The sequence below is a fragment of the Geotrypetes seraphini genome, chromosome 3 (genome assembly GCF_902459505.1).
Source record: "Geotrypetes seraphini chromosome 3, aGeoSer1.1, whole genome shotgun sequence".
Lineage (NCBI taxonomy): Eukaryota > Metazoa > Chordata > Amphibia > Gymnophiona > Dermophiidae > Geotrypetes > Geotrypetes seraphini.
This window is the reverse complement of record NC_047086.1, coordinates 292860083-292887300: the sequence shown is the minus strand read 5'-3', so window position 1 is coordinate 292887300 and position 27218 is coordinate 292860083. Positions and strand designations below refer to the sequence as shown.

The window sequence follows — 27218 nt, the reverse complement described above, 5'->3', positions numbered from 1 at the left end:
TGTAGCAGAGTCTCAGACTGGGAGTGTATGTGTTTTCCTATCTGGATGATTAGTTAGTCAAGAGCACAACTTTGGAAGGAGAGTCCATGCGCAGAACTATTCAGGCGCTGGATCTACTAGGGTTCATCATATACTACCCCAAATCTTGTTGGTTCCAGTACAGAAATTGGAGTACATAGGAGCCCTACTTACAAGCTTGAGCCTATCTGCCATTAGTGAGGACAGACACCTTCATATCTCTGGTCTTGCAGGTTCAAAGATTTCATTAGATCACAACTCAGCACATGTTGAGATTGATGGACCACATAGCCTGTCAGTGCATTTCACACCCAAGGCACATCTTCATTTGAGAGAAGCCAAATGGACTCTAGCTTCTCAGTACTCTCAAGCCACCATCAATCTAGCTGATGTCATCCGCATTCCACCAGAGCTGAGTGAGTCTCTTCTTTGGTGGATCGTTTGATCCAATGTGACCTTAGGGCTCCCATTCCAAATTCAGCTCCTTTAGAAGGTTTTAATGATGGATGCATTCAATTTGGGATAGGGAGCTCATATAGATGGGTTTCACACTCAGGGGAGATAGTTGGCTCAGGAAACACACCTTCAAATCAACTTCCTAGAGCTCAGGGCTATAAGGAACACTCTAAAGGCTTTCAGAGATCAGCTAAAAAACCAAATTATTCTCATTCAAATGGGCAATCAGGTTGCAATCTTGTATATAAATTAGCGGGGGGAGGGGTATGGGTTCAAGAGGCAGTGGGGATGTAGCAATGGATTTTCCTTCAAGGGATGATCCTTGAAGTCACATATCTTGCAGGTAAAGACAAAAGCCTGGCAGAAAGACTGAATAGGGTTTGGAACCTAATGAGTGATTGCAACTCTACTCCTAGACATCAGAGCACGACCAGGCAACCTGCTAAGCGATCCCCTCACTGTTCCATGTCTATGGGGCAGTATGAAGAGGACTATGATTCTGACTTGTCTCTTCATGTTTCTAGCATATCGGAGTACAATGATAATTTTTCTGACAGCAGTCTTCCAGATTCAGCTTCACTACCTGATCAGACTCTACCCCCTGCCAGTCTATCCTTTACCAAGTTTTGGACAAATGAGGCAGGATCTTCCTATTAAGATGGAGTTTGAAATAGAACCTGCTGCAGAATATAGAGACTCCAAGTACCTATTGTGATGGCCACTAATATTTATTTGTATTAATCCAGCCTCTGAAATAACCAATGATAATCACTTTTATGTGTGGCCTGGATGTGTTGTTTAAAGAAAAGGATCTTCCAAATATGTATAAGACGCCTCAGCCCCACCACTCCACCGCAGAAAAGAATTTTTATCTCGCGGGAAGCATAGTGTGGTGCTTCATCATTGGCTGTCTAATACTTATCATGTTAATATTATCTATCTGCTGTGTTCAATTTACTTTGAAATCTTCTGGTGTTTTTCTACAATGTTTCACTTATAGTTATATTAGTAATAAATAGTTCAAGCAGTACTTATCTCAGCCAAACCAAGGGAGCCAGACCCGACATGTTTCGCACGGCAATCGTGCTTTTTCAAGGGCCTCCCGAGGTCGCCGCTGTCATCCGACTCCAGAATTTTAGTAAGCAAAAGATCTTTTGCTTACTAAAATTCTGGAGTCGGATGACGGCGGCGACCTCGGGAGGCCCTTGAAAAAGCACGATTGCCGTGCGAAACATGTCGGGTCTGGCTCCCTTGGTTTGGCTGAGATAAGTACTGCTTGAACTATTTATTACTAATATAACTATTTGGAAGATCCTTTTCTTTAAACAACACATCCAGGCCACACATAAAAGTGATTAGCAGAATATAGAGAGGCACTCAATTTCAAGGAGTTGCCCAAACACTGCCCGAAGCTTCCTCTACACAAACTTATGAAAGAGGCCTTGCTCAAAAATTGGGAATTCCTCCTTCATATACCAGTGGCTCCAAAGAGGTTGGATTTCCTTTTCAAACTTCAGTCAGCTCCTGGGTTTGACAAACCGCAGCTGCCACACTAATCGCTAGTAGTGGAATTCTTCGTAAACAAAGCACATAGCTCTAGAGCCTATGCTAGTTCTCCACCTGACAGAGAGGCAGTATGCTAGATAAATCTGGTTGCAAGTTATTCAGGGCTCCATGCTTATGGGCAAAGTCCTGAATTTCACTTTCTATAATATCCTTCTGCATGAATTCTCTTGTCCAGAGGATGTCCACTTATGCCAACTATATACCCTCTAAACATATCTTGACTTATCGGCATCTCAGGCATGACCTCCTACTGGAAACCCGGAAATACGTGACTCGCTCTACATATGATGCCTTTGACGTAGTCTCGTGCACCTCAGTGGTGTCCGTTGCTACCTGCAGACAAACTTGCCTTAGAATTTCAGATCTAGATGCCAGTGTTCAAGATCGTTTTCCCAACATATCCTGCATGAGTGATGACTTGTTTGGTGACCATATAAAAGAGGCCACTGAAAGATAGACATACGATGTCTGTATGACCACCCTTTCTTCCTCGAAAGCTCAACAGTCTCAGCAGCCAAACGATTTTTAAGCTCCTACATGCGTTTTTCATTCTCTTAAAACAATAAATACCATCATCCTCCTGTGTCTATGTGAGCATCTATCCTAAGCCTAAGGCAACCTGAACAATAAAAAAAACTTCTGTACCTACTCAACCTAAGAAGCAGCAGTCATTTTGACTACCTCCTAGAGAGCTTAGCCAGTGTTTCTCAGCCCGCACCTCAGACTCTCACAATAAGGAGGCAGGCTCGTCCAACAGCACTGGACCCTCATAACATCAGATCAAGTTTCAAGTTTATTCATGTTTTTGATTAAACGCTTATCTAGAGGTACTAAGCGTTGTACAAAGATTTTAAAAAATAACAAGGACATACATTAAAAAAAAAAAATTAAACATACATAATTCTTAATAAGACATACTTGGGTGACTACTTTATTAGCCATGAGAAACAATAGGAAAGAGGGGAAGAACTACAATTTTTTTTTAAAGAAAAAAGGTACATAGATGGAAAACACATAAGGGATAGGATTGGAGAATTGCTGGCATAGATATATATCGGTGTTGAAAACTGTTAAAAGCAGTGCATTAACAATTAAAGGCGTCTTTAAAAAGAAAGCACTTTAAACTGCTTTTGAACTTCTGCAGGTTTAATTCGGTTCTTAAATATAGAGGAAGAGAATTCCAAGTCGTAGGAGCTGTTACGGAAAAAATAAGATTACGTCGAGTTCCAATTATTTTCAGGGAAGGGACATTAAGGGTGAACTGTGCAGTAGATCTAAGGGCTCTAGGGGGATCATATGGAATCAAAAGTCTATCTATAAATGCCGGGGCTTTGGTTTGAATAGTCTTGAAAACGAGAAGAGCAATTTTGTATGTTATCCTATGTATGACAGGTAACCAATGAGCTTTTTGTGGCAAAGGGGTGACATCATCAAATTTTTTAGCACCTGAAATTATCTTAATTGCTGTGTTTTGAATAAGTTGGAGACGTTAAATGTCTTTTAGGTATGCCCCCTTTAATAAAGAATTACAATAGTCCAATTTAGAAATCACCAGGGAATGGACCAATGTGTTAAGAGACTTGTCGTCAAGTAGGGGAACCAATGATCGAATCATCCTCAACTTATAAAAACAGTTTTTAACCAATGCACTAATATGTGAACGAAACGTAAGTTTGTTGTCTATAAACACGCCTAAAATTTTGGTGGTATCAGTTATTTTAAGAGGTATATTATCAATTGAGACTGGGGCAATTGGCTTTGCCCCTTCTTTCCCTGGAAAAACCACCATATTAGTTTTAGAGATGCTTAAAGAGAGCATGTTGGTTCTTAGCCAATCGTGAATATTGGCTAGTTTTTGATTGATATTAAAAATGTCTTGTGGACTTGTAGGATCAATAGTGTGTATAAGTTGCAAGTCATCTGCATAAGCATATACTGTAAACCCGATGGATTGACAGAGAGTTAGGAGAGGAGCCAGGTAAATATTAAACAATAGAGGGGATAATATAGAACCTTGCGGAATCAATGAGTTCTTCAAGCGGTAAGCCAAGGATATGCCCTTTATCTGCAGGAAAAGCCTCTGAATTGCCCTCCAAAATTGTTTTAATTCCCATCAGAGAGCCCTACTTCAAGAACTCTCAGTCCTCTAGCTCACTGCAATAGAAAAAGTTCCCCTGCAGAAGAGAGGCAAGGGGATTTATTTGAGGTACTACCTCATCCCAAAGAAGTCCAGAGGTATTCGTCCAATCCTAGACCTTAGAGCACTCAACAAGTACCTTGTGAAGGAGATGTTTCGGATTCATTCATTCATTCATTCATTCATTCTCTCTCTCTCTCTCTCGTTCTCTCTTTCTTTCGTTCTCTCTTTCTTTCGTTCTCTCTCTTGTTCTCTGGCTGTGCTCCCTAGATCTCAAAAGATCTCAAAGAAGCATAAACACACATTCTCCCTTCTCACAGAAAATACCTTTGATTTTGTCTGGGAACACGCTATTTCCAGTACAGACAGCAATACTTTGCTTATACAGTTTCCATGTTTTACCATACCTGGACAACTGCTTGATCAAAGTCTCCAAACCTCAACTGCAACAATTCAACTTCTCAAATTTCTAGGATTTGCAGTCAATTTTCCCAAATCCCACCCAGACTTTGCAGTTTATTAGAGCTCTTCTGGATACAAACCAGGCACATACTTTCCTCCCTCAGCAGAGACTCACTATACTACTTCTGCTCTGCCATGAAGTCTCTTCTTGTCGTTACCTGGCTTTCACAGTATATGTGGTCCCATTTGCCTGTCTTCACCTCAGATATTCTTAGTGGGCTTTATCCTCCCAGTGGTCTCAATCAACTGCTCACGAAACTGATCTTCTATCCCAGCGCTTGTCGGTGACCTCACAGCTCAGAAGTTCTCTTCTGTGGTGGATGTCTCCAACCAATTGCTCCAGAGGTCTCCTGTTTCAAGTACACCCTCATCAAAAGATTTTGATGTCCGATGCTTCCATGTTAGATGGGGAACTCACTTAGACAGTCTCCACGCCTAGGGATCTTGGAGTTCTATGGAGACATGTCTTCATATCAACCTTTTGGAACTAAGAGCAATTTGCAATACTTTGATCGTCTACTTAATCAAGTAGTACTGGTTCAAACAGAAAACCAAGTAGTTATCTATTACGTGAGCAAGCAGGGTGAAAAGGATTTTGCTGCCTCTGCCAAGAGGCCTTCCAATTCTAATCCCAGGCCATTGCTCGCAACATTTTCCTGAAAGCATTCTAGCAGGAAAACAGAATGTATTGGCTGACAGGTTGAGCAACTACACAAATGGTCCCTCCACACCTTCATCTTGAGACAGCTCTACTTGAGACAGATCTACTTCGGGGGACCCTGGAAGTAGATCTGTGCTTCCTCCTACAATCATAGGCTTTGGTGCTCGGGTCACAGTAAACCTCATATACAGAGTCTGTGAATACAGGTGCCCTGCTGTATCAGATTTGCAACTTAGATAGTACATTGCTTGTTTGCATGACAAAAATTGGTGGATTACTAAAAGTTGTGAAATTTCTTTTATCTCAGGACAAGCAGGCAGCATATTCTCACATGTGGGTGATGTCATCCATGGAGCCCCTGTACAGACACTTTAAAAGTGCATCGCCACTTTAAGAAACTTAGAAAGTTGACAATAGCACGCACCGTGCATGCACAAGTGTCTTCCTGCCCAATGTAGGTGCGTGGTTCTTCAGTTCTTCGTTTTCCGCAGAGCTAAGAAGTCACGTTTCACAACGTTCATCGTGTTTTTTCTCTTGCTTTCCCACTCATGCGTTCTTTTATTCTTTTTTTATTCTTATCTCCTGTAGTGTAAAAAATAAAAAATTTCCCTTCCATGAGTTTAATTTTTCCTCCGGCAGCTGTCCGGCAGGTTGACTGGCGGGGCCTTTTGACCATTGAGTTTGATTTGGCTGAGGCAGTATTCCTGTCGATGTCCCGCCCGGTAACGGGTTTTTAAAAGTGTGGCTGTTGTTCTCGAACTATATCAATACGAGACCTGCACAGCTGTTGTCTACAGTGTCTGGTCCAGAACACCGTGTTCAATCTTGCGCACGTTGTTCGACTTTGCAGAAGTGCACCATTAAAAGCCGCCTTTTACAACAGGAAAAATTATTCGGTGTCACAATGGAAGGAGATCTCTCTCTGGCACTATGTACATCGAAGACTGCGATGGCAAAGTTATAGACACTGCCCTATGCACCACCATCATCTTCGGTCACAGGTCATCGCTCCCTCTGGTAAGCCAGTTAAAAAGCCAACAGCTTCCCAGATGGGGTCGCAGATCATTAAGGCATCCAGTAAATTCATGCCAACCAAGTGAAAACCCCTTAAGCGACTAGTTCCATCATCAAGGGATGTATTGTCATCCGAGTCACCCTCTCTGGAACGTGTCGCAGCACCATTGTTACAGGCAACTAAGCCAAAGCCGGTGCTTGCTTTTCAACTGAAAATCGATGCTCTGTTCCATGAGGAGTATGGGGATAAGTTTAATCTTTTTACCCCGACATCGACTCCTCTGGTACCAGCCCAACCTGATTCTAACACCACAAGGCCTTCCAGTACCGGCAATGCTTCATTGATGCAGCAACAGGGCCCTCGACATTGCTCATCACGTCCATCCAGCCCTGCATCGAAGCATCGTTCATCCAGGCACCGCTCTACCTCCTTGAAGCATCATTCTTCCACAAGAAGAAGAAGTTCTTTCAAATCCAATCATGCTTCCAAATCTAAACACGTTTCCTGGAAGCATAAACATTCCAAGGAACCTTTGACATCGGACCAGTACTGGTCAAAGAATCGTTCTCCTTCTGTCATGGTTGACTCTGATCTATAAGATGATTGCAATCCAGATCCTTCTCTTTCCTGTACCGAAGCAGAGGATTCTCCTGCTTTGACGTCTTCAAGACTCTCACCACTTAGAGTGTCTTCACCCACAGAGAAGCTTTCCATCACCCGCTTTATTTGACAGCTGGGAAAAGATCTTTCTCTGAAACTGGAGGCAGATTCCAAATACAGCGCTGAATTTTTGGAAACTTTGGACTGACCATCCTCCTAAGGAGCTGCTTAAACTGGCTGTTCAAGACATATTGAGAGAAACTCTCTGCAAGAACTGGGAGTCTCCTCTTTCTGTGCCTGTGGCTCCCAGAAAATTGGACTCTATCTAAAGTAATTTCCATTCCAGGTTTTGACAAACCTCAATTACCTCATCAATCTTTGGTAGTGGAGTCCACATTTAAAAAAAATCCACTCCATCCAAAGTTTATGCTTCAGTTCAACCTGGCAGAGTGGGGAGGACTATGGACAAGTTTAGCCAACATTTCTATCAAAACTCCATGTTGGCAAAACGGGCCATCAATTATAATTTTTATTTTTCTTGTTGTTTGAAACATCTTATTAAGCAATTTCATACTTATAAGAAACATCTTCCTTCTCACAAACTGGAAGGTTTTCAACATCATCTCAAACACCCTTACTCAGTTAAGGAAGTACATGGTTCGTTCAACTTACGATGTCTTTGAACTGACTTCTAGAGCATCTTCTATGTCATTGGCCATGAGAAGGTTGGTGTGGCTCAGGGTTTAGCCAATGTTCCATGTCTTGGGGATGAGCTCTTTGGAGATTCCACAGATTCTGCGACTCAAAAGCTCACTGCTCACGAAACCCAGTGGAATACCTTGGTAAAACTTAAGTCCAAGCCGTCTACATCAAAAACTTTCAGGCCATCCTCTTCATATCAGAGATTATTCTCAGCAAATATTTCTGTTCCCCCCCAGGCCACAGCAGAAGAAACAAAAACAGCAGCATCCTCAAAAGTCCCAAGCATCTGCTCCTGCTAAATCAACTCAGTCTTTTTGACCAACTACTAGAGAGCATAGTTGCAATTCCAGTGATTCAATCTCTCCCTCATCCATCAGGGGTTGTCTCCAGTTTTATTTCTATCATTGGGAGTTGGTCACCTCAGACCTCTGGGTTTGACAAATTATTTGAGAAGGTTACTCTTCATTTTCATACTGTCCCTCAAGACCATCATCCAAGAGAGTCTGCTTTGAACCCTCTCCAGTCCTCCCTTCTTCAGAAAATCATAAGAACATAAGAAGTTGCCTCCGCTAGGGCAGACCAGAGGTTCATCCTGCCCAGCGGTCCGCTCTCGCAGCGGCCCATCAGGCCTAATTGCCTGAACAGTGTCCCTGACTAATTTTGTAACTTTCTCTAATCCTATCCCTAATACCTACCTCTACTCCTATCTGTACCCCTCAATCCCTTTGTCCTGTACCCCTCAATCCCTTTGTCCTCCAGGTACCTGTCCAGACCCTCTTTGAAGCCCTGTAGCGAGCTCCTGCTTATCACATCCTCTGGTAGCGCGTTCCATGTATCCACCACCCTCTGAGTGAAAAAGAACTTCCTGGCGTTTGTTCTAAACCTTTCCCCTTTCAATTTCTCTGAGTGCCTCCTTGTACTTGTGGTTCCCCGTAATTTGAAAAATCTGTCCCTGTCTACTCTTTCTATGCCCTTCATGATCTTGAAGGTTTCTATCATGTCTCCTCTAAGTCTCCGCTTTTCCAGGGAGAAAAGCCCCAGCTTCTTCAGTCTGTCATTATATGAGAGGTCTTCCATACCCTTTATTAGCTTAGTTGCTCTTCTCTGGACTCTCTCAAGTACCGCCATGTCCTTCTTGAGGTACGGCGACCAGTACTGGACACAGTACTCCAGGTGCGGGTGCACCATTGCACGATACAGTGGCAGGATGACTTCCTTCGTCCTGGTCGTGATTCCCTTCTTAATGATGCCCAACATTCAATTCACTTCTCCTTCTCAATGCTATTGAGAAAGTTCCTGTGGATCAACAGAACCAGGGCTTTTACTCCCACTATTTTCTAGTCTCTAAGAAGACTGGAGGTCTCCGACCGATTTTAGATTTCAGAGCCCTCAACAAGTTCCTAGTGAAAGAGAAGTTTTGCATGATGTCTCTAGTCACTCTTTATCTCCTCTTGGCTCACAATGATTGATTATGCTATCTGGATCTTAAGGAAGCCTACACTCATATCTCAATTCACCCGGCGTCCAGGAAATTCCTCAGATTTCAAGTGGCCCATCACCACTATCAATACCTTTTGGCCTGGCATCTTCTCCCAGAGTTTTCACCAAGTGCCTGGTGGTATTAGCAGCGGCCTTAAGATCTCAGGGTCTTCAAGTCTTCCGTTATCTAGAAGACTGACTTATCTCGGACTGGAAGAGCGTCACCAGTGGGGTGCCGCAGGGCTCGGTGCTTGGATCCGTGGTCTTCAATATCTTTATAAACGATCTGGACATTGGTATGACGAGTGAGGTGATTAAATTTGCGGACGATACAAAGTTATTCAGAGTACTGAAGACACAGGTGGATTGCAAAGATCTGCAACGTGACATAATGAAGCTCGAGGAATGGGCATCGACATGGCAAATAAGGATCAACGTGGATAAGTGTAAAGTGATGCATGTCGGTAACAAAAATCTCATGCACGAATACAGGATGTCCGGGGCGGTACTTGGAGAGACCTCCCAGGAAAGAGATTTGGGTGTTCTGATCGAGAAGTCGATGAAGCCGTCCGCGCAATGTGCGGCTGCGGTGAAAAGAGCGAACAATGCTAGGAATAATAAAGAAAGGGATCACGAACATATCAGAGAAGGTTATCAATCTGCTGTACCGGGCCATGGTGCATCCTCACCTGGAGTACTGCATCCAGCACTGGTCACCATACATGAAGAAGGATACGGTACTACTTGAAAGGGTCCAGAGAAGAGCGACTAAAATGGTTAAGAGGCTGGAGGAGGTGCCATACAGTGAGAGATTGGAGAAACTGGGCCTCTTCTCCCTTGAAAAGAGGAGACTGAGATGGGACATGATCGAAACATTCAAAATACTGAAGGGAATAGACTTAGCAGATAAAGACAGATTGTTTACCCTCTCCAAGGTAGGGAGAACGAGAGGGCACTCTCTAAAGTTGAAAGGGGATAGATTCCGTACAAACGTAAGGAAGTTCTTCTTCACCCAGAGAGTGGTAGAAAATTGGAACACTCTTCCAGAGTCTGTTATAGGGGAAGACACCCTCCAGGGATTCAAGACAATGGTGGACAAGTTCCTGCTAAACTGGAACGTACACAGGTGAGGCTGGACTCATTTAGAGCACTGGTCTTTGACCTGGGGGCCTGCTGCATGAGCGGACTGCTGGGCACAATGGACCACTGGTCTGACCCAGCAGCGGCAATTCTTATGTTCTTATTAAAGACCCTTTGTGTCGGCGACAAATTGCACCATAATATTTCCTCAAAACTTGGGATTAGAAATCAACTTCCCCAAGTCACAACTTCATCCATCTCAGAAGCTCTCCTCGACACTCAGATGAGGACGTTTCTTCTGCAAGAACGTCAAGACGTTTTGCTTCAACTTTACCTTCAGATGTGCTGCCTCCAGTCAATCTCTGCCAGGCGGAGATGATGATGGCTCTTCTAGGCCATATGGCATCTACCGTCCACGTAATTCCTCTTGCGAGGCTTCATCTCAGGATGCCTCGGTGATCTCTGGCTTCTCAGTGGTCTCAAGCAACCGATCCACTTTCGCAGCATATTTCTGTAACCTCATCTCTTCGACGGTCGCTTCAGTGGTGGATGTTATCTTCCAATGTATCAAGAGGCCTTCTGTTTCAAACGCCTCCTCATCAAAAAGTTCTGACTGGGGGGGGGGGGGAATGACGTTATTGTGCTCCATGGACGTGTGAATTTGGAGCTCCTCCAAGCCGGGCCTGATAGTCTTAATTAATCGAGGATAGTATTGACCCTAGTGATCTTATTTTGAAGACAGGAACTTACTTTGACGAAAAAAAACAGCATTTGGCAGCATTTGGATTTCAGTACACCACAAAGCAGGCCCTGGCTGAAGAGAAAATGGTGTGGGAGCATACTTCAACTACCCAGGGTGTGGAAGACGGGCCCAGTGGAGGCACCGGGGGTTATAGCACCAGCGAATTCACTGTTGAGCTTTTGGTCTTTGCTGGAAGAAATTAAAACTGACCTCAAAGCAGTGCGTTCTGAGTTGGGGACCCTTGCAATTGATCTTCGGGGAGAGATCACTGAACTCTGTAGTCGTTTACTGGAATCCGAGGCTCATTTGGGTGACCACCATGATGCTATTACTTACCTGGAAACATCAGTACAAAGTTGTAAAGAAATGGATACTTACTGGAGAAATTGGAAGATTTAGAAAATCGTTCACGGAGGCATAATTTACGCTTCCGTGGTCTCCCGGAACTGCCTGATTACACTGACTATGAGAGTACCATACAAAGGTTGGTGAGTACTTTACCAGCAGGTGAGATCTCTGGAGACTGTGCATATTGACAGAGCACACTGCACTTTAGGTCGCCCGCGAGCAAATATTCCTCAAGACATAGTGGTATGTTTTGGGGATTACTTATTGAAAGAGGCAATCCTAACAGTGGCCTGGGCCAAAATGCCTTTTCAGTGGGTCACATATAATATAGAAATATATCAGGATTTGGTGTATACCACACTGCACATAAGAAGTGAATTTAAGCCTTATACCTGATATCTGCAGGAGCAAGGAATTAAATACAAATGGCAGCATCCATTTGCCTTGGTGTTTTATAGAGAAGGCAAATTTCACAAACTTTGCTCACTTACAGCAGCTAGAGAACTGATGCTGGAGGTACAAGTGCCAGTGGATCATGAACTTTCTACAGATCAAGTGCAACCACTGTCAAGGACCCTGTTGCGTCTTCGATTAAAATGGCAGCGTGCCCCGAAAGGGAAATGCCATCTTACTAGGCAATCTTCTCAGCTCCAAATGCAATCGGACACTGTGTTGGGAATCCGCTTATTTCAGCTTAATGAACATAATGAGTAGTTATTTGAAGTTATGTGTTTGCTTGTATTTGAAATGGGGAGTTTTTTTGCTATTGATGTATAGTATAAATTGATGCTATCCAGGAGAGGTTTGGACAAAGGAGTTTCTATTAGGTTCATGCTGTTCATAATTATATTCATGGGCTCGGTGAGCTGGCCAAGTTTAGCCTGTAGTTTCTATCTTGGCTCTGGGGAAGAGTTCTACCCCCCTCTTTTTTTTCTTTTATTAGTTATGCATTTTTCTTGCCTAAAGACACGCTGAGTTTTATTGCAGCGTGCATGACTATCCTGTTGAATGTTGGGTTGGAATGAGATTCCAGGGGGGAAGGGGGTGTATGTGAGGGGTTTTCATGTATTGTTTTTACGTTTCGGGTTCGCCCCTCTCAGGTGCAGGCTTTTTCTGAACTCCTGCTGTTATTGGATATGGTAATCACACTTAGAAATGACTGATATTATTTTGATGTCCTTAAATGTGAGAGGCTTAAATACATTTACCACGCGGTTTCTTTGTTTAAGTAGGCACAGCGCTTATGTGCTGATGTGCTCTTTATACAAGAAAAATACTTCAGCCCGATAAAATTAGATTATATCTGCTTGATGTCTAAACTCACTGCCTATAAAAATGGTAGGGTTATTGCCTTTCATAAAATATGGGACAATTATTTATCTTGGAGAGATGTTTCTGCCTAGCGGACTTTATGCAGTGGTTTGATTGGTGTTCTATAGATGGGAGAGGGTTGAATTCGGGGTTTGGGGTATTTCTTTTACTATTTTCATTCTATTTTGCTTTTTGAGAAGTATTGCTTTTTGAAAAGTATTGTATTCAGTTTTATTATCTTTCAGAAATTTGTTCTAGCTTATGCTTGTTTGTTGAGCGGGGAATACAGTTTTATTCAGTACTGATGTAATATGTATATGGGTGATATGTTCAAAATATAAATAAAACATTAAAAAAAAGAAAAGTTCTGGGGGCACACCTGGAAGGCCTACAAACTCAAGGCCATTGGTCCTCCAGAGAAAAACAGTTTCATATCAATCTTCTGGAACTCTGAGTGATTTATTACGTGTTCAAGGCTTTCCAGCATCTCATAGTCAACCAAGTCCTCTTGCTTCGCACGGACAATCAAGTAGCTATGTACTATATAAACAAGTAAGGCGGCACAGAGTCTCTCCTTGTCAGGAGGCTCAGAAAATTTGGCTTTGGGTGACTGCTCGCAACATCTTCCTCAAGGCAGTCCATATTCAGAGGGAGCAGAATTGCTTGGCAGACAAATTTAGCAGAATTCTTCAACCTCACGAATGGACGCCCAGTGGGGGACTCCTCAAGTGGATTTGCTTGCATCTCCCCGTAACAAGAAGTTGTCCCAATTTTGCTCCAGACTGTACTCTCCTCAGCGTCTGGAAGAATTTTGATCCAGACACTGTAGAAAAATGGATGATGGATCACAAACTAAAACTAAATTCTGAAAAAACAAAATTCCTTTTGCTCGAAAAAGCCCAAACTCCTACCATCACTGAACTGAAAATCAAAAATACCAAATACCCAATACAATCCGAACTAAAACTCCTAGGAGTTACGATAGACAGATGTTGCACAATGCAGCCCCAGATCAACAAAACAACCCAGAAAGCTTTTCTAACCATGAGAAATCTCCGTAAAATCAGAAAATTCTTTGACCAAGCACAATTTAGACTAATCATCCAATCCCTAGTCTTAGGTCTGCTGGATTATTGCAACTCCCTATATCTTCCTTGTCCAGCCACTATGATAAAACAACTCCAGACCATACAAAACACCGCCCTCAGATTGATCTATTCACTCAAAAAATATGATCACATAACAACTGCCTTCTTAGGCTCTCACTGGCTACCCATACAAGCACGAATCCAATTCAAATTCTACTGCCTGATATTCAAAGCATTACACGGCTCTTCCCCCTCCTATCTAAATAACCGCTTAAACCAAATCTCCACCTCAAGACACAGAAGAACCTCGAACCCTTTCGCCTTCCCCCCACTCAAAGGCACACAACGCAAGAAAATGTTTGACAACCTTCTAGCAACACAAGCAGCAAAAATCAACCATTCCATCTCCAATCTTATGACAATATCAGACAACTTCAAAACATTCAGAAAAGAAATCAAAACCCTGCTTTTCAAAAAATTCATCCAAATATCTTAACCCCTCCTCTTTTACCTCCAGAAGATTCACCTACCTTCAGATAACCTTCCCCCAAATTACCCACCTTAACACCTTCCAGTTAAACAAATACCATAAATAGATTGTAACCTACCCTCTCTAACTGCATTCCATATGTATTTTTCATACAGTTCTTCACAATCAGTTTAATTTCCATCCTATAAATTCACATAGAATTTTTCTTTTTTCAACCATCTTTATTTTCTCTTCTTTATTAATTTCCAGGTACTTTAGTTAGATTGTGAGCCTTCGGGACAGTAAGGGAATTTTTTAAGTACCTTCTTACTTCTCATTTATAATCTTAATGTATATTTTCTTCAAACCGCTTAGAACCTAACGGATGTAGCGGTATATAAGAAATAAATTACATTACATTACTCTTCTCAACATCTGGAAGCAGATGCATTTCTTCTGGACTGGACACACAAGTTTCTCTATGCGTTTCCACCAATACCTCTCATTCTAAAGACACCTGTCAAGGTCAAGCGGGAGGCGGCCACTATGATACTCATAGCTCAGTGGCCCAGACAACCCTGGTTCTCCCTTCTACTTCAACTCAGTATCAAGGAGCCAGTACCTTTGCCAATATTTCCTTCTCTTCTTACACAGAGTCAAGACACTCTCCTCCATCCCAACCTTCAGTCTCTGCACTTGTATCTCTCAGACTCATTTTAGAGGCTTCCAAAAAACCAGCCACTCAGCAGTGTTATCAGCAAAAGTGGACACGGTTTTCTTCCTGGTATCTTCATCATCATGATCCAACATATGTTTCTGTTGCAGTAGTTTTGGATTATCGTCTTCATTTATCTGACTCTGATCTCAAGTCTACATCTGTTAGAAGTCCATCTTAGTGCTACAACAACCTTTCATCAATCCGTGGATGGTAAACCTCTCACTGCTCATCCTGTGATCTCAAACCACCTCCAGTGGTCTGGGATCTCAATTATATTACATAAAGTCTCTATTTGAACCAATGTCTATGGCTCATCTCAAATATCTTACGTGGAAGGTTATTTTTCTCATCTCTCTCACTTCAGCCAGAAGAGTGAGTGAACTTCAAGCATTAGTGTAGGATCCCCCCATTTACAGTGTTCTACCATGACAAGATTGTGCTTCACACTCATCCAACGTTCTTACCAAAGGTTGTCACTGAATTTTATCTCGATCAATCGATTGTACTTCCAGTGTTTTTCTTAAGCTTCATTCTCATCCAGGAGAAATGGCTCTTCATACTCTGAATTGCAAGCGAGCTTTGGTCTATTATCTCAGTAGGACAAAGCAGCCTAGAATATCTCCTCAACTTTTTGTCTCCTTTGATCCTAACAAGTTGGGGCATCCTGTTTCCAAGAGATGGCTTCCTGTATATCATTCTGTTATGCTCAGGTTGGGCTGCAACTGGAAGGTCAGGTCACAGCCCATAAAGTTCGAGCTATGGAAGCTTCAGTAGCTTTCCTCTGCTCTACTCCTATTGAGGAAATCTGTAAAGCAGCTATCTGGTCCTCGGTTCATACATTCAGCTCTCATTGTCTGGAATCTTCAGCCAAACTGTATTACAAGATTTATTTTCCTGAAGGGCCAACACTCCCACCATCCCATTCTGGTTAGCTTGGAGGTCACCCACATGTGAAAATATGCTGCCTGCTTGTCCTGGGATAAAGCACAGTTACTTACCGTAATTGTGCTTTCAGGAACATGACGCCTTGGTAAGCTTTATGCATCCAAATAGACCTGCTACATCTTTTAACTGGCCTCTTAGGGCCAATACTTGCTGAGTGCCGGAGCAGCAAATGCCATATATACTTGAATATAAACAGAGGTAACCTTTTTTTCCCTCCAAAAGGGATAAAAGGTTGACTTGAATATAAACCTCCCTCCTCTACCCTGCCAGGCTCTGCACCCAGCCCCCCTTCTTCCCTGCCCTGTCTGGATCTGCACCCAGCCCCCTCCCTCCCTGCCCCTTCCCAGACCTGTTGTTGGCCTCCACCGGAACTGTCAAAAGACCTGATGGGCCAGGATCTCTCTTGCCTCCTGTCCCAGCTGACTAATACATCTCGCCTTCCTCCCGCCTCCCTGATCAGTAAAGAAAATCTACGTTTAAAATCTCTGGTGGACCAGAGGTGAACCAGAGCAGAAGCAATCGTCTACACTCCTACCCTGTGCAGAGCCGCTATCAGAATGGCTGCCACGAGAACACAAGAACTCGTGGCATCCATTCAGATAGCGGCTCTGCATGGGGCAGGAGTGTAGAAAGATCACTCCTGACCCGGCCCACCGCTGGACCACCTGGGATTTTAAAGGTACGCTTTTTACTAATTGGTGAAGCAGGATAGATCTATCCTGTCTCAGCCCACATCTGAACCACCAGGTCTTACGGCAGAGAGGGGGATAGGGTGCAGAGCCTAGCCAGGGAGGGAGTGAGGGAGAGCCAGGCAGGTCACTTGAATATAAACCCCTTCACCCCCACCCCTTCTCAGTTTATATTCGAGTCATCCTTTTTCCCTCCTTTGGGTGGGGGAAGGTTACCTCGGTTTATATTCGAATCAGTTTATATTCGGATATATATATATATATATATGGTAATTCTTTCTAATTTCCTTTGGCTTAGAAAGAATAAAAAGCACTAGGCCCAGTATAGGTACTTCATCTTCTTCCATTAAGAGAATTGTCCATTTAATCATACCCTCTGTTTAACCAGTTCCTAGTTGACAAAAGGACATTGACTCCTTTACCTTGTTTTTTTAAAATATTCTTAGGAGCCTTTCATGACAGTCTTACAAAAGCTTTCTGAAAATATTTTTAGATTTTATAGAGGGATACATCGGCAGTACCTCAGTTAAACCAGTCTTCATACTATATGCAGAGTCTATTCAAGAGATAGCCAGTTATTGACATTCTGTATAGAGATGGGCCAACTATTGGATTGCAGTGATTTCAGTTGAAAAATATAGGACCCATCTCGAGTTTTTTTCTCCAAGAGTCTGTTACTTGGATCACAGTTCTTGGTTTAAATTGTAAACCAAAAATAATGCTAAATCCCCATCAGGGTCACATTCTGTGTCCAAATCAGTTTCCTGATTTCAAAATTGTGATCACACATTGTAATTCTGTTCAGAAAGATGCATAAGATGCCTGGCTTAGGGTCTGTTCTATTTTATCAATATTATTCAGAAATTGGGGTCTCTCTTTTGCCATGATTTTCTGCACATGATTGATTGCAAATATTTTTACTCTGATCATAAGAAATAAAATCCTCTATTTAACAGCATTGGTTCTCAACTAGGTCAGTCAGGTTTTCAGGATTAGATAGATTTGCATACAGTGGGGGGTAGTAATAAGGGGAAGCTTCACAATGGTATATTGTGATTTGTGTTTATTATTTCTTTCTTTCTTTTTTTACTTAAGGGTACATCTGTAAAAAATAGTGTTCGCACAAACAAGCCATCTACACCCACAGCTGCAGTCCGAAGAAAGAAAGATATAAAGAACTTTAAAAATGTGGATAGTACTCTCGCTAATCTTATTTTGAATGAAGTAGTGGACAAGTAAGTGCTGTTGAGTAAAAATTTGTGCATGACAATTACATCATTTCATTCACTGTGTTTGGAAATAGTTTATACCAGGACAAGTAGGCAGCATATTCTTACAGATGGGTGACGTCATCCATGGAGCCTGGTATGGACAGTGCAAAAGTACTGTCACTTTAACTTCCTAGAAGTTTCAAGATGCCTGTACCACGCATGCGCGAGTGCCTTCCCATCCATCAGCTCGCAGGACCATCAGTTCTTCATTTTCCATGGTGCTAAGAAAGACATGTGTCGTTGGAGTCTCTCCAATTGCGCCACTTTTTTTCCTTTTTTGTGCCTTCCCATATCGATTTTCTTCATTAATTTCCTTTTCTTTGATATTACTTTATTTTCTTGGAGTTTTGTTTGAAATTTTTATTTTTGTTTCCGGCTTTCAGCCGGTTTTCTGGCCAGTGGCATCGACTATTTTTTGGCCACAAATTTACTCGACTATCGTAGGAAAAATTGATTCCTTCAATCTCACATCTGCGGCTTTTCCCTCTATTGAAGCCTCCACTGTCTTCAAGAGATGTTCTCTGTGCAGTAGGATCATATAAGTCACTGATCCGCACAATTGGTGTCTTCAGTGCATTGGTCCCAAGCACCGGGTAAACTCTTGCAAACGTTTAAAGTTAGAAACTCAACATGTTCAACAGGAGGAGAAACTTTTTTGACCCTAAGATTCATCACAGATGTCCTCAACACCCGAAGTCAACACTGCATTGAAGTCATCACCACAATTGCCACATCATTCAGGGTCAGCTGCCTCAGTACCAATGCTGACACCATCCAGTAAACAGACTAAGAAGGATTCTCATGCCTCGCCTCACCAAACAACGCTGGCATCTCTAGAATCAAGTAAGCTGATGCATTCCAAATGGCTTCGACAGCAGTCTCACTCTTCATCTTTATAGGAAGTGTCACCTCCGAGGCATGCCTTGACATTGAGGTCATCAGTGCTTGAACACCCTGTACCATCCACGGTACCGCATCCTACCAATCAGGATTAACTTCAAGAGCTGCTTCAACAGGAGCTAGCAGCAATACTTCGAGGCCAATCGAAGCTGCTGCATCAACTCCTCCAGTACCTGCCAAGCCCGAACCTAGCTTTATGAGTGCCTCAGAGTACTGAAGCTGACTCCTCCTCAACACAGATCCAGATCCCATTATCGGAGCACTTTTCATCAACATCAGACCAGCACCTAAGGAGACTTAAGAGTCCATCCGGATGCTATCATTAGCACTGTAGCCACCACACTGCACATCATGCTCATTCTGGAGGAACAGTTTTACAACAGAATAATAATAATAAGAACTTTATTTTTCTATACCGCCATAGTCAAGCGACTTCTAGGCGGTTCACATTGAAAGAAGGCTGGACAGTCAGCGAATAACAGGAAGCATAAAATAAAAAAGTTATATACTAATTGGAGTTCCATGGGTAAAGAATACATGAAAATTGGAGTTACCTGAGAGATTGAATTAGCATTTCCAGCGGGGAATATCATAGTGAGAGAGGGTCGTCTGTTTAGTCAATGAATTTGTCGAATAGGGCGGTTTTAATTGATTTTCGGAATGCGTTGTTTCTTTTCAGGATTTGCATGAAATTTTTACTTTTTTGCTGTCAGCCAGTTTTCTGGCCAGCAGCATTGACTATTTTTTGGTCACAACTTTACTTACTGAGGTGCTTCTCAACAAATTGGGGCACACCTTTAAGTATCATGGTGGCTCCAAGAACACTGGACTCATTCTTGTCCAGGGTCTGATGGCCTACATCGCTCATTACTGCTGGAATCAACCCCTAACAAATATTCCAGTATGTGACTTTATACCTCAGCGCCTCTAGGGCGTCAAGGCTGTCCTTTGGACAAATTTGGACGTCGCCTTTATCAAAATTCTATGCTGCCAACTTTTTACCTGGGTCAATATTTATGTCTCCAATAAGGATCGGGGACACTTCCTTGAAGAGTTGGGAAAGGTGTTTGTTACAGGACCTTGTAGAGGGGCATGTGGTATTGGGGGGTGACTTTAATTTGGCTTGGGACCCATCTTTGGACAATTTGGCAGGCGGTGCTAGTTATGGTCACCAGGATAGGAAAAAACTTGTGGAACTCTGATCACTGGGGGTTGAAAGATCCCTGGTGCCATAGTAATCCTGGTACCAGAGACTATTCTTATTTTTCAGAGATCCACAAATCCTATTCTAGGATAGACTTCTGGGGGGTTTCCGTGGAGGTATTATTGCGGGTGAGTGAGGTGGAGATGGAATCCAGGGTGTGGTTTTCTTCACATCGTAGGGAGGAACGTCATGGCAAGAAATTTTGGCGTATGGATGAGGGGTTTCTGCTGGATCCTGCTAATATTTCCCAGCTGACAGACAATCTTAAAGAATATATTCAGTTTAACCTCATAGAAGGGATCTCTCCGGTGATGTTCTGGGAGGGTTTAAAAAGTGTAATGAGGGGGCGGATTATATCCCTGGGGCCTTTTGTAGGAAGGAGCGCAGTCAACAGGTGGAGAGCCTCTGAGCCCTGTTACTGGAGTTGGAGGCTCAGCATAAGCTGGAGGGGGGGGCTGTTCAGAGTTGTTGTCTCATTCAGAGGGTGAAGGGTGATATTCAGGAGCTGGAGTTGCAGGATATCTCACAGCGTCTTGAGATTTTGAAGCAAACCTTTTTTGAAACAGGCAATAGGGCAGGGCACCTATTAGCACATAAACTCTGCAAGAAGCGCCTACAAAATTTCATTCTTCAGTTGAAGGGTCCTAATGGAGTGTTCTGTAGATCCTCAGGTGACACTAATGATATCCTTACCCAATATTACACTGCGTTATATACAGAGAAGGAAGTAGCTTCTGAAGAGGCTGTAGTTGATTATTTGGATCAGGTGACCCTCCCTGGTTTATCTGGCTGAGGCGAATTGGCTTTCCCGACCCATTGAGGAGGAGGAAACGTTGCTTTCGATTAAGGCTCTACCTTTAGGAAAAGCACTGGGATTGGATAGCTTTCCCAATAAATTTTATAAATGTTTTAGCTCTTTTCTGGCTAAACCTCTTACGGAATTCTTTAATTGCTTGAAGGGGAGAGGGGAGGAACTGCCTTGGTCCTGGAGGTTAGTGGGGGTCACTTTGTTGTTAAAAGCTGGAAAGGATCCTACTGATAGAGTTTCCTATCGCCCCATATCTTTGCTTGGAACGGATTACAAAATCTTTACGGACATTTTGGCTTATCGTCTGCAACGTTATTTGATGGTTTTGGTGCAAGATGATCAGATGGGTTTTATTCAAGGACGGCAAACCTTTGATAACCTTCGCCGGGTGTTCCACATTCTTCATTCTGCCCAGGCTCGGAAGGCTCCCACTTTGATTTTAGGAATTGACACAGAGAAGGCCATTCCTGGTCTCCTGGCCATTTTTGTTTCAGACGATGTCTGCTATAGGAATTTCGGGTCACTTTCTTGCGTGGACTAAATCCTTGTATGTTAAACCTCTGGCGACACTTAAGATGAATGGTGCCTATTGTGCGGAATTTGAGCTAGCTAAAGGTAACTGCCAGGGGTGTGCTTTGTCTCCCCTCCTCTTCCCATTGGCTATGGAGCTATTTGCGCAGAGAGTGCGGGAGTGCCCTCATATTTAGGGTATTCCTAGTGGAGGTAGGGAACAGAAGATACTCCTTTTTGCTGATGACATTCTCCTTACACTTTGGAATCCGGGGAAGTGGCTGACTATGGGCGAGTGTCTGGGCTTCAAGTTAATATGTCTAAGTCCAAGATCCTTAATCTTACTATCGGTGGCCAGGATCGTTTAGCATTACAACAGCATTTTTCCTTTCATTGGGCGGCTCATACTTTAAAGTATTTGGGAATATATCTTACTGTGAATTTGACATCTTTATATGATGCCAATTATCCCCTCCTACTATAACAGCTGAGGGAAAGATGGGAGCGGCTTCACATTTCATAATTAGGGAGAGTGAATGTGATTTAAAATGATGGTTTTACCCTAATTTCTTTATCTCTTTACAGTCTTGCAGATTTTCCTTCCTAGGGCATTCTTTGAGTCTCTGCTTCGTACTATTTTTTCCTATATTTGGAGACGGAGGCCTCTGTGAGTCAATCGCAAAATGTTGTTTCAACTGTGGGACAGGGGGATGGCGGTTCCAAATTTTTACTACTATTATATTGCAGCTCAGGTGCGTTATTTGCTGGCCTGGCAACAGGAGTCCCATAAGACTTGGGTACAAATGGATGCTTGGCTTCTGGGAGATATCTCTCTTCAACACATCCCATGGTATGACCTGGGCTGGATTCAAGTTATTGCTAGAAGGGCTACACCGGTGTTGGGGTTTTTCTCTTCCTGTGGGCGTTTTCAGGATAAATTGTTTCCGGGACAGGTATATTTCCCTCAGACCCCAGTGAGGGTGGCTGAGGGTTTTCTCCCAGGTCAATCTGATCATCAATTTAAGGTATGGGAGGAAGGGGGGTTGGCTACCTTGAGACAGTTTGTTGTGGAGGGAGCTTTGGTCCCAACTTCCTGTATGCAGGAGGAGTTTGGTCTCAAGGGGGCTGACATTTTACAATATAAACAAAAGGCTCTGTGGAATCTTCTTTTGGATACTACTGCCTGGGATAAGGTGTGGGAGGCTTCTAGTGAGCGGGGGTATATTTCCAGACTTTATGGGTTGCTCCTCTTGCATGACGTTCTACCGGTGCACTACTTTGCCTATTGGGAGACACTATTGCGTAAAACCTTTAAGGCAACGCAGTGGAAGAAGATTATATTGCGCTCCTTACTTAAGACATCCATAGCCAGTAATCTGGTGGAAAATGGGTACAAGGTCCTGTACCGCTGATATTATACACCTGAAAGACTTCATAGGATTAATCCTAATATCCCTGATGAGTGGTGGAGAAGGTGTGGGGCTCTAGGCACATTTGAACATATTTAGTGGTCTTGCCCAAAGGTGGGTCCCTTTTGGGATTTGGTGTTCTCTTTTATCAGATATATGTGGGGTTATCATGGTTAAAGATTTGGGATGTGCCCTTTTGAATTTAACTCCGCACGGAGTCCCGTCCAAATTCTCTCGTATTATTGCGACAGTGGCGGCACGTCTAGTATTGGCAGCTGCATGGTGTCAGGATGCGATTCTATCGCAAGCACAAGTGGTCAATAAAATGGACTATATTTTTCGTATGTCCAAATTGACTACATTGAAGCATCGTAGATTAGGCCCATTTTTGCTGCGGTGGAAGCCATATATTGACTGGACTGCCCGGAGGGGTTGTTGATTATCTTTCTGTGCACATTTATTTTGCTTTGCATCCAGAACCTGGGGGGTAGGGGATGGTTGAGCTTCTAGTACCCTTCTTTATCTTGCAGCATGTTGGCCTTGTTTCAAAGAATCATGTAACAGTTTGGTTTATACTGGTTTATATATGTACTAGTATTTTAGCCCGTTACATTAACGGGTGCTAGCTGTCTGTCTTTCTTTCCCCCCCCCTCCCACACTTCCCTGTGCAGCAGCCACAGCAGCATTCCCTCCCCCTCCATGTCCCTGTGCAGCAGCATTTCCCCCCCCCCCACTTCCCTGTGCAGCAGCCACAGCAGCAGCATTCCCTCCCCACACACCACTTCCCTGTGCAGCAGTAGCATTTCCCTTACCCCCCCTTCCCTTCCCGCGGTCCCGCCCCCACACACACACAGTACCCTGTGCAGAAGCAGCATTTCCCCCCACACACACACACACTTCCTGTGCAGCAGCAGCATGTCCCTGCCTTCCCTATGCAGAAGCAGCATTTCCCCTCCCCCCCCACACACACAGTTCCCTGTGCAGAAGCAGCATTTCCCCACCACACACACACTTCCCTGTGCAGCATCAGCATTTCCCCCCCCACACACACACACACTTGCCTGTGAAGCAGCAATATTTCCCGGCCTTTCCTGTGCAGCATTAGCATTTCCCGGCCTTCCCTGTGCAGCATCAGCATTTTCCACTGCCCCCTTCCCAGCCGCCGCGTTGAAATTAATAGAAAAGCACTGCACCGCGCTACCGCTGGTTTGGCATCTTCTATTCACTGCAGCCAACCCTAGCGGAAACAGGAAGTAGTCAGAGAGGTCGGGCCACAGTGGACAGAAAATGACGAGGCCAGCGTTAGCGCGATGCAGCACTTTTCTCTTAATTTAAACGCGGGTGAGCCGGCCAGAAGGAGGAGGCTTTGACGGTGGTGGTTTTGGCGGTAAGTGAGGGCGGGAGGGGGGAGTCGGCGGCTATGCTGTGTTTCTCCGAGTTGTCTGGCTGCTGTATCCGCGCTCCTGCTTGCCACGGACCTACTGATCACAGATCAGAGATCACGGAAGCACGCAGGTAAGTGCGCATGCGTGGCTAGGGTTTTATTATATAGGATGTTTCAAACTTTGTATGTTTAAAATTTTCAATAAATAATCTTAAAAAAAATAATAATAATAATTCTATGCTGATGACCAGAATCCTTTCTTATACTTTCTGTGTGTCCATTTATCTAAAGCAACTGATTATGAAATTGCCTGGCTTTGAGCAGCATATTCCTTCAGAGCACCTTCTAGAATATCAGCAAATTCACAAATATATAGCAAGGTCAGCCTATGATGCTTTTGAGAGACACTCCATGAAATTTTCAATTCTTTCTTAAGAAATGTTCACATATCGATGTCAAATCTTTTTTTATTTATCTCTGGAAAAGAAAGTGATGTAATTGCAGGTAAACAACAAAAATTTTCCTTGATTCACTCATGAAACAAGATATCCACAAAAATGTGTATTCTGAGGAATAAATTAGGACACCCCCCACATATCCTCCCATTAAAGTGGCTCAAATCACACACAGGTGTATCATGTCAAGTGCACACGATTAGAACATTGCTACTCAGCATTTTGAAGGAGGTTTGCCGTACTTAAAACTCAGACATTTAGTTTGGTGTGCTCATGCCTGCTACAGTGAGAGTGAACACCATGGTGAGATCAGAAGAGCTGTCCGAGGCCTTCAGAAAGAAGATTGTAGCAGCTTATAAGTCTGGTAAGGGATTTAAAAAGATCTTGAAAGAATTTGACATTAGTTATTCTACAGTCCGGAAAATAGTGTACAAGTGAAGGACTTTTGCAAACAACTGCCAACATGCCCAGGTCTGGTCATCCAAGCAAGTTGCCCCCCCTAGCAGCCACAAGATGCTAAAAGAAATCTCCCCCAAACCCTAAAATGTCATCACAGAACCTACAGCAGGCTCTTGCTACTGGCCAGCTCACCATCATAGAATCCACCAGGAATTCTATCGTGTATCAGAGGGTGTTTGAGGAACATGTGAGACCATCTGTAAGAAAATTAAAGCTGAAGCGGATCTGGACCTTGCAACATAGGCTGTACATGCAAGAAACCCCTCAAACATCTCACAGCTAAAAGAATTCTGCATTGAGGAGTGAGCCAAACTTTCCTCAGACCGATGTCAGAGACTGGTAGATGGCTACAAGAAGTCTCACTGCAGTTATTTCAACCAAAGGGGGTAACACTAGCCATTAGTGTCTCCTAATTTATTCCTCAGTTAGAATACACATTTTTGTGGATATCTTTTGTTTCAAGAGTAAATCAAGGAAAATTTTTGTTGTTTTCCTGCAATTACATCACTTTCTTTTCCAGAGATAAATAAAAAAAGATTTAACGTCGATATGTGAACATTTCTTAAGAAAGAACTGAATATTTCATGGAGTGTCCTAATTTTTTTCACATGACTATACTCCATAGGTTTCTATATGTATTTCAAGTTCTGCCTGTGGCTATCTCTAGGATGTCCGTTGCCAGGCTACAGAATTGTTTTATGGTGTATGTGTGACAAAATTAAGTTAGAATTGGGAGAAAGGTGTACACCAAGAGAAGAGGGAGGGCGGGCTGGGGATGCAAAGGTACCGAAAGGATGTGCTGAGGATCGAGTCGGTTCAGCGAACGGCCACCAGGATGGTCTTGGAGCTCAAGGATCTCACGTATGAAGAAAGATTTAAAAAATTGCAGCTGTACCGTATTTTCACGCATATAACGCGCGCGTTATACGCGTTTTTACCTACCGCGCATACCCCTCGCGCGTTATATGCGTGAGCGCGGTATACAAAAGTTTTTAAACATAGTTCCCACCCCGCCCGACGCTCGATTCACCCCCCCAGCAGGACCGCTCGCACCCCCACCCCGAACGACCGCTCGCACGCGCTCCCACCCGCATCCACGATCGGAGCAAGAGGGAGCCCAAGCCCTCTTGCCCCAGCCAACCGCGGCACCCCTGACACGATCGGGGCAAGAGGGAGCTCAAGCCCTCTTGCCCCAGCCAACCGCGGCACCCCCCACACGATCGGGGCAAGAGGGAGCTCAAGCCCTCTTGCCCCAGCCAACCGCGGCACCCCCGACACGATCGGGGCAAGAGGGAGCTCAAGCCCTCTTGCCCCCCCGACTCCCCAACTCCCCGACAATATCGGGCCAGGAGGGAGCCCAAGTCCTCCTGGCTCTTGCGAACCCCCCCCCCCCCCCGCTAGTTGTTCGGGCCAGAAAGGAGCCCAAACCCTCCTGGCCACGGCGACCCCCTAACCCCACCCGGCACTACATTACGGGCAGGAGGGATCCCAGGCCCTCCTGCCCTCGACGCAAACCCCCCTCCCTCCCTCCAACGACCGCCCCCCCCAAGAACCTCCGACCGCCCCACCAGCCGACCCGCGACCCCCCTGGCCGACCCCCACGACACCCCCACCCCCCTTCCCCGTACCTTTGCTAGTTGGCCGGACAGACGGGAGCCAAACCCGCCTGTCCGGCAAGCAGCCAACGACGGAATGAGGCCGGATTGGCCCATCCGTCCCAAAGCTCCGCCTACTGGTGGGGCCTAAGGCGCGTGGGCCAATCAGAATAGGCCCTGGAGCCTTAGGTCCCACCTGGGGGCGTGGCCTGAGGCACATGGGCCCAACCCGACCATGTGCCTCAGGCCGCGCCCCCAGGTGGGACCTAAGGCTCCAGGGCCTATTCTGATTGGCCCACGCGCCTTAGGCCCCACCAGTAGGCGGAGCTTTGGGACGGATGGGCCAATCCGGCCTCATTCCGTCGTTGGCTGCCTGCCGGACAGGCGGGTTTGGCTCCCGTCTGTCCGGCCAACTAGCAAAGGTACGGGGAAGGGGGGTGGGGGTGTCATGGGGGTCGGCCAGGGGGGTCGCGGGTCGGCTGGTGGGGCGGTCGGAGGTTCTTGGGGGGGGCGGTCGTGGGAGGGAGGGAGGGGGGTTTGCGTCGAGGGCAGGAGGGCCTGGGATCCCTCCTGCCCGTAATGTAGTGCCGGGTGGGGTTAGGGGGTCGCCGTGGCCAGGAGGGTTTGGGCTCCTTTCTGGCCCGAACAACTAGCGGGGGGGGGGGGTTCGCAAGAGCCAGGAGGACTTGGGCTCCCTCCTGGCCCGATATTGTCGGGGAGTTGGGGAGTCGGGGGGG

The 27218-nt window shown here is 44.5% G+C and overlaps 1 protein-coding gene across 3 annotated transcripts in view; it reads left to right on the top strand.

Annotated features, from left to right (window-relative positions):
• Positions 1-27218, top strand: part of SPAST (spastin) — a 232165-nt gene that overhangs the window by 74211 nt on the left and 130736 nt on the right. For all 3 annotated transcript variants that reach the window (XM_033936524.1, XM_033936523.1, XM_033936525.1), the window contains one exon: positions 17582-17721. In XM_033936524.1, coding sequence (XP_033792415.1) covers positions 17582-17721 — 140 coding nt within the window. The remainder of the gene's footprint in view (positions 1-17581; positions 17722-27218) is intronic.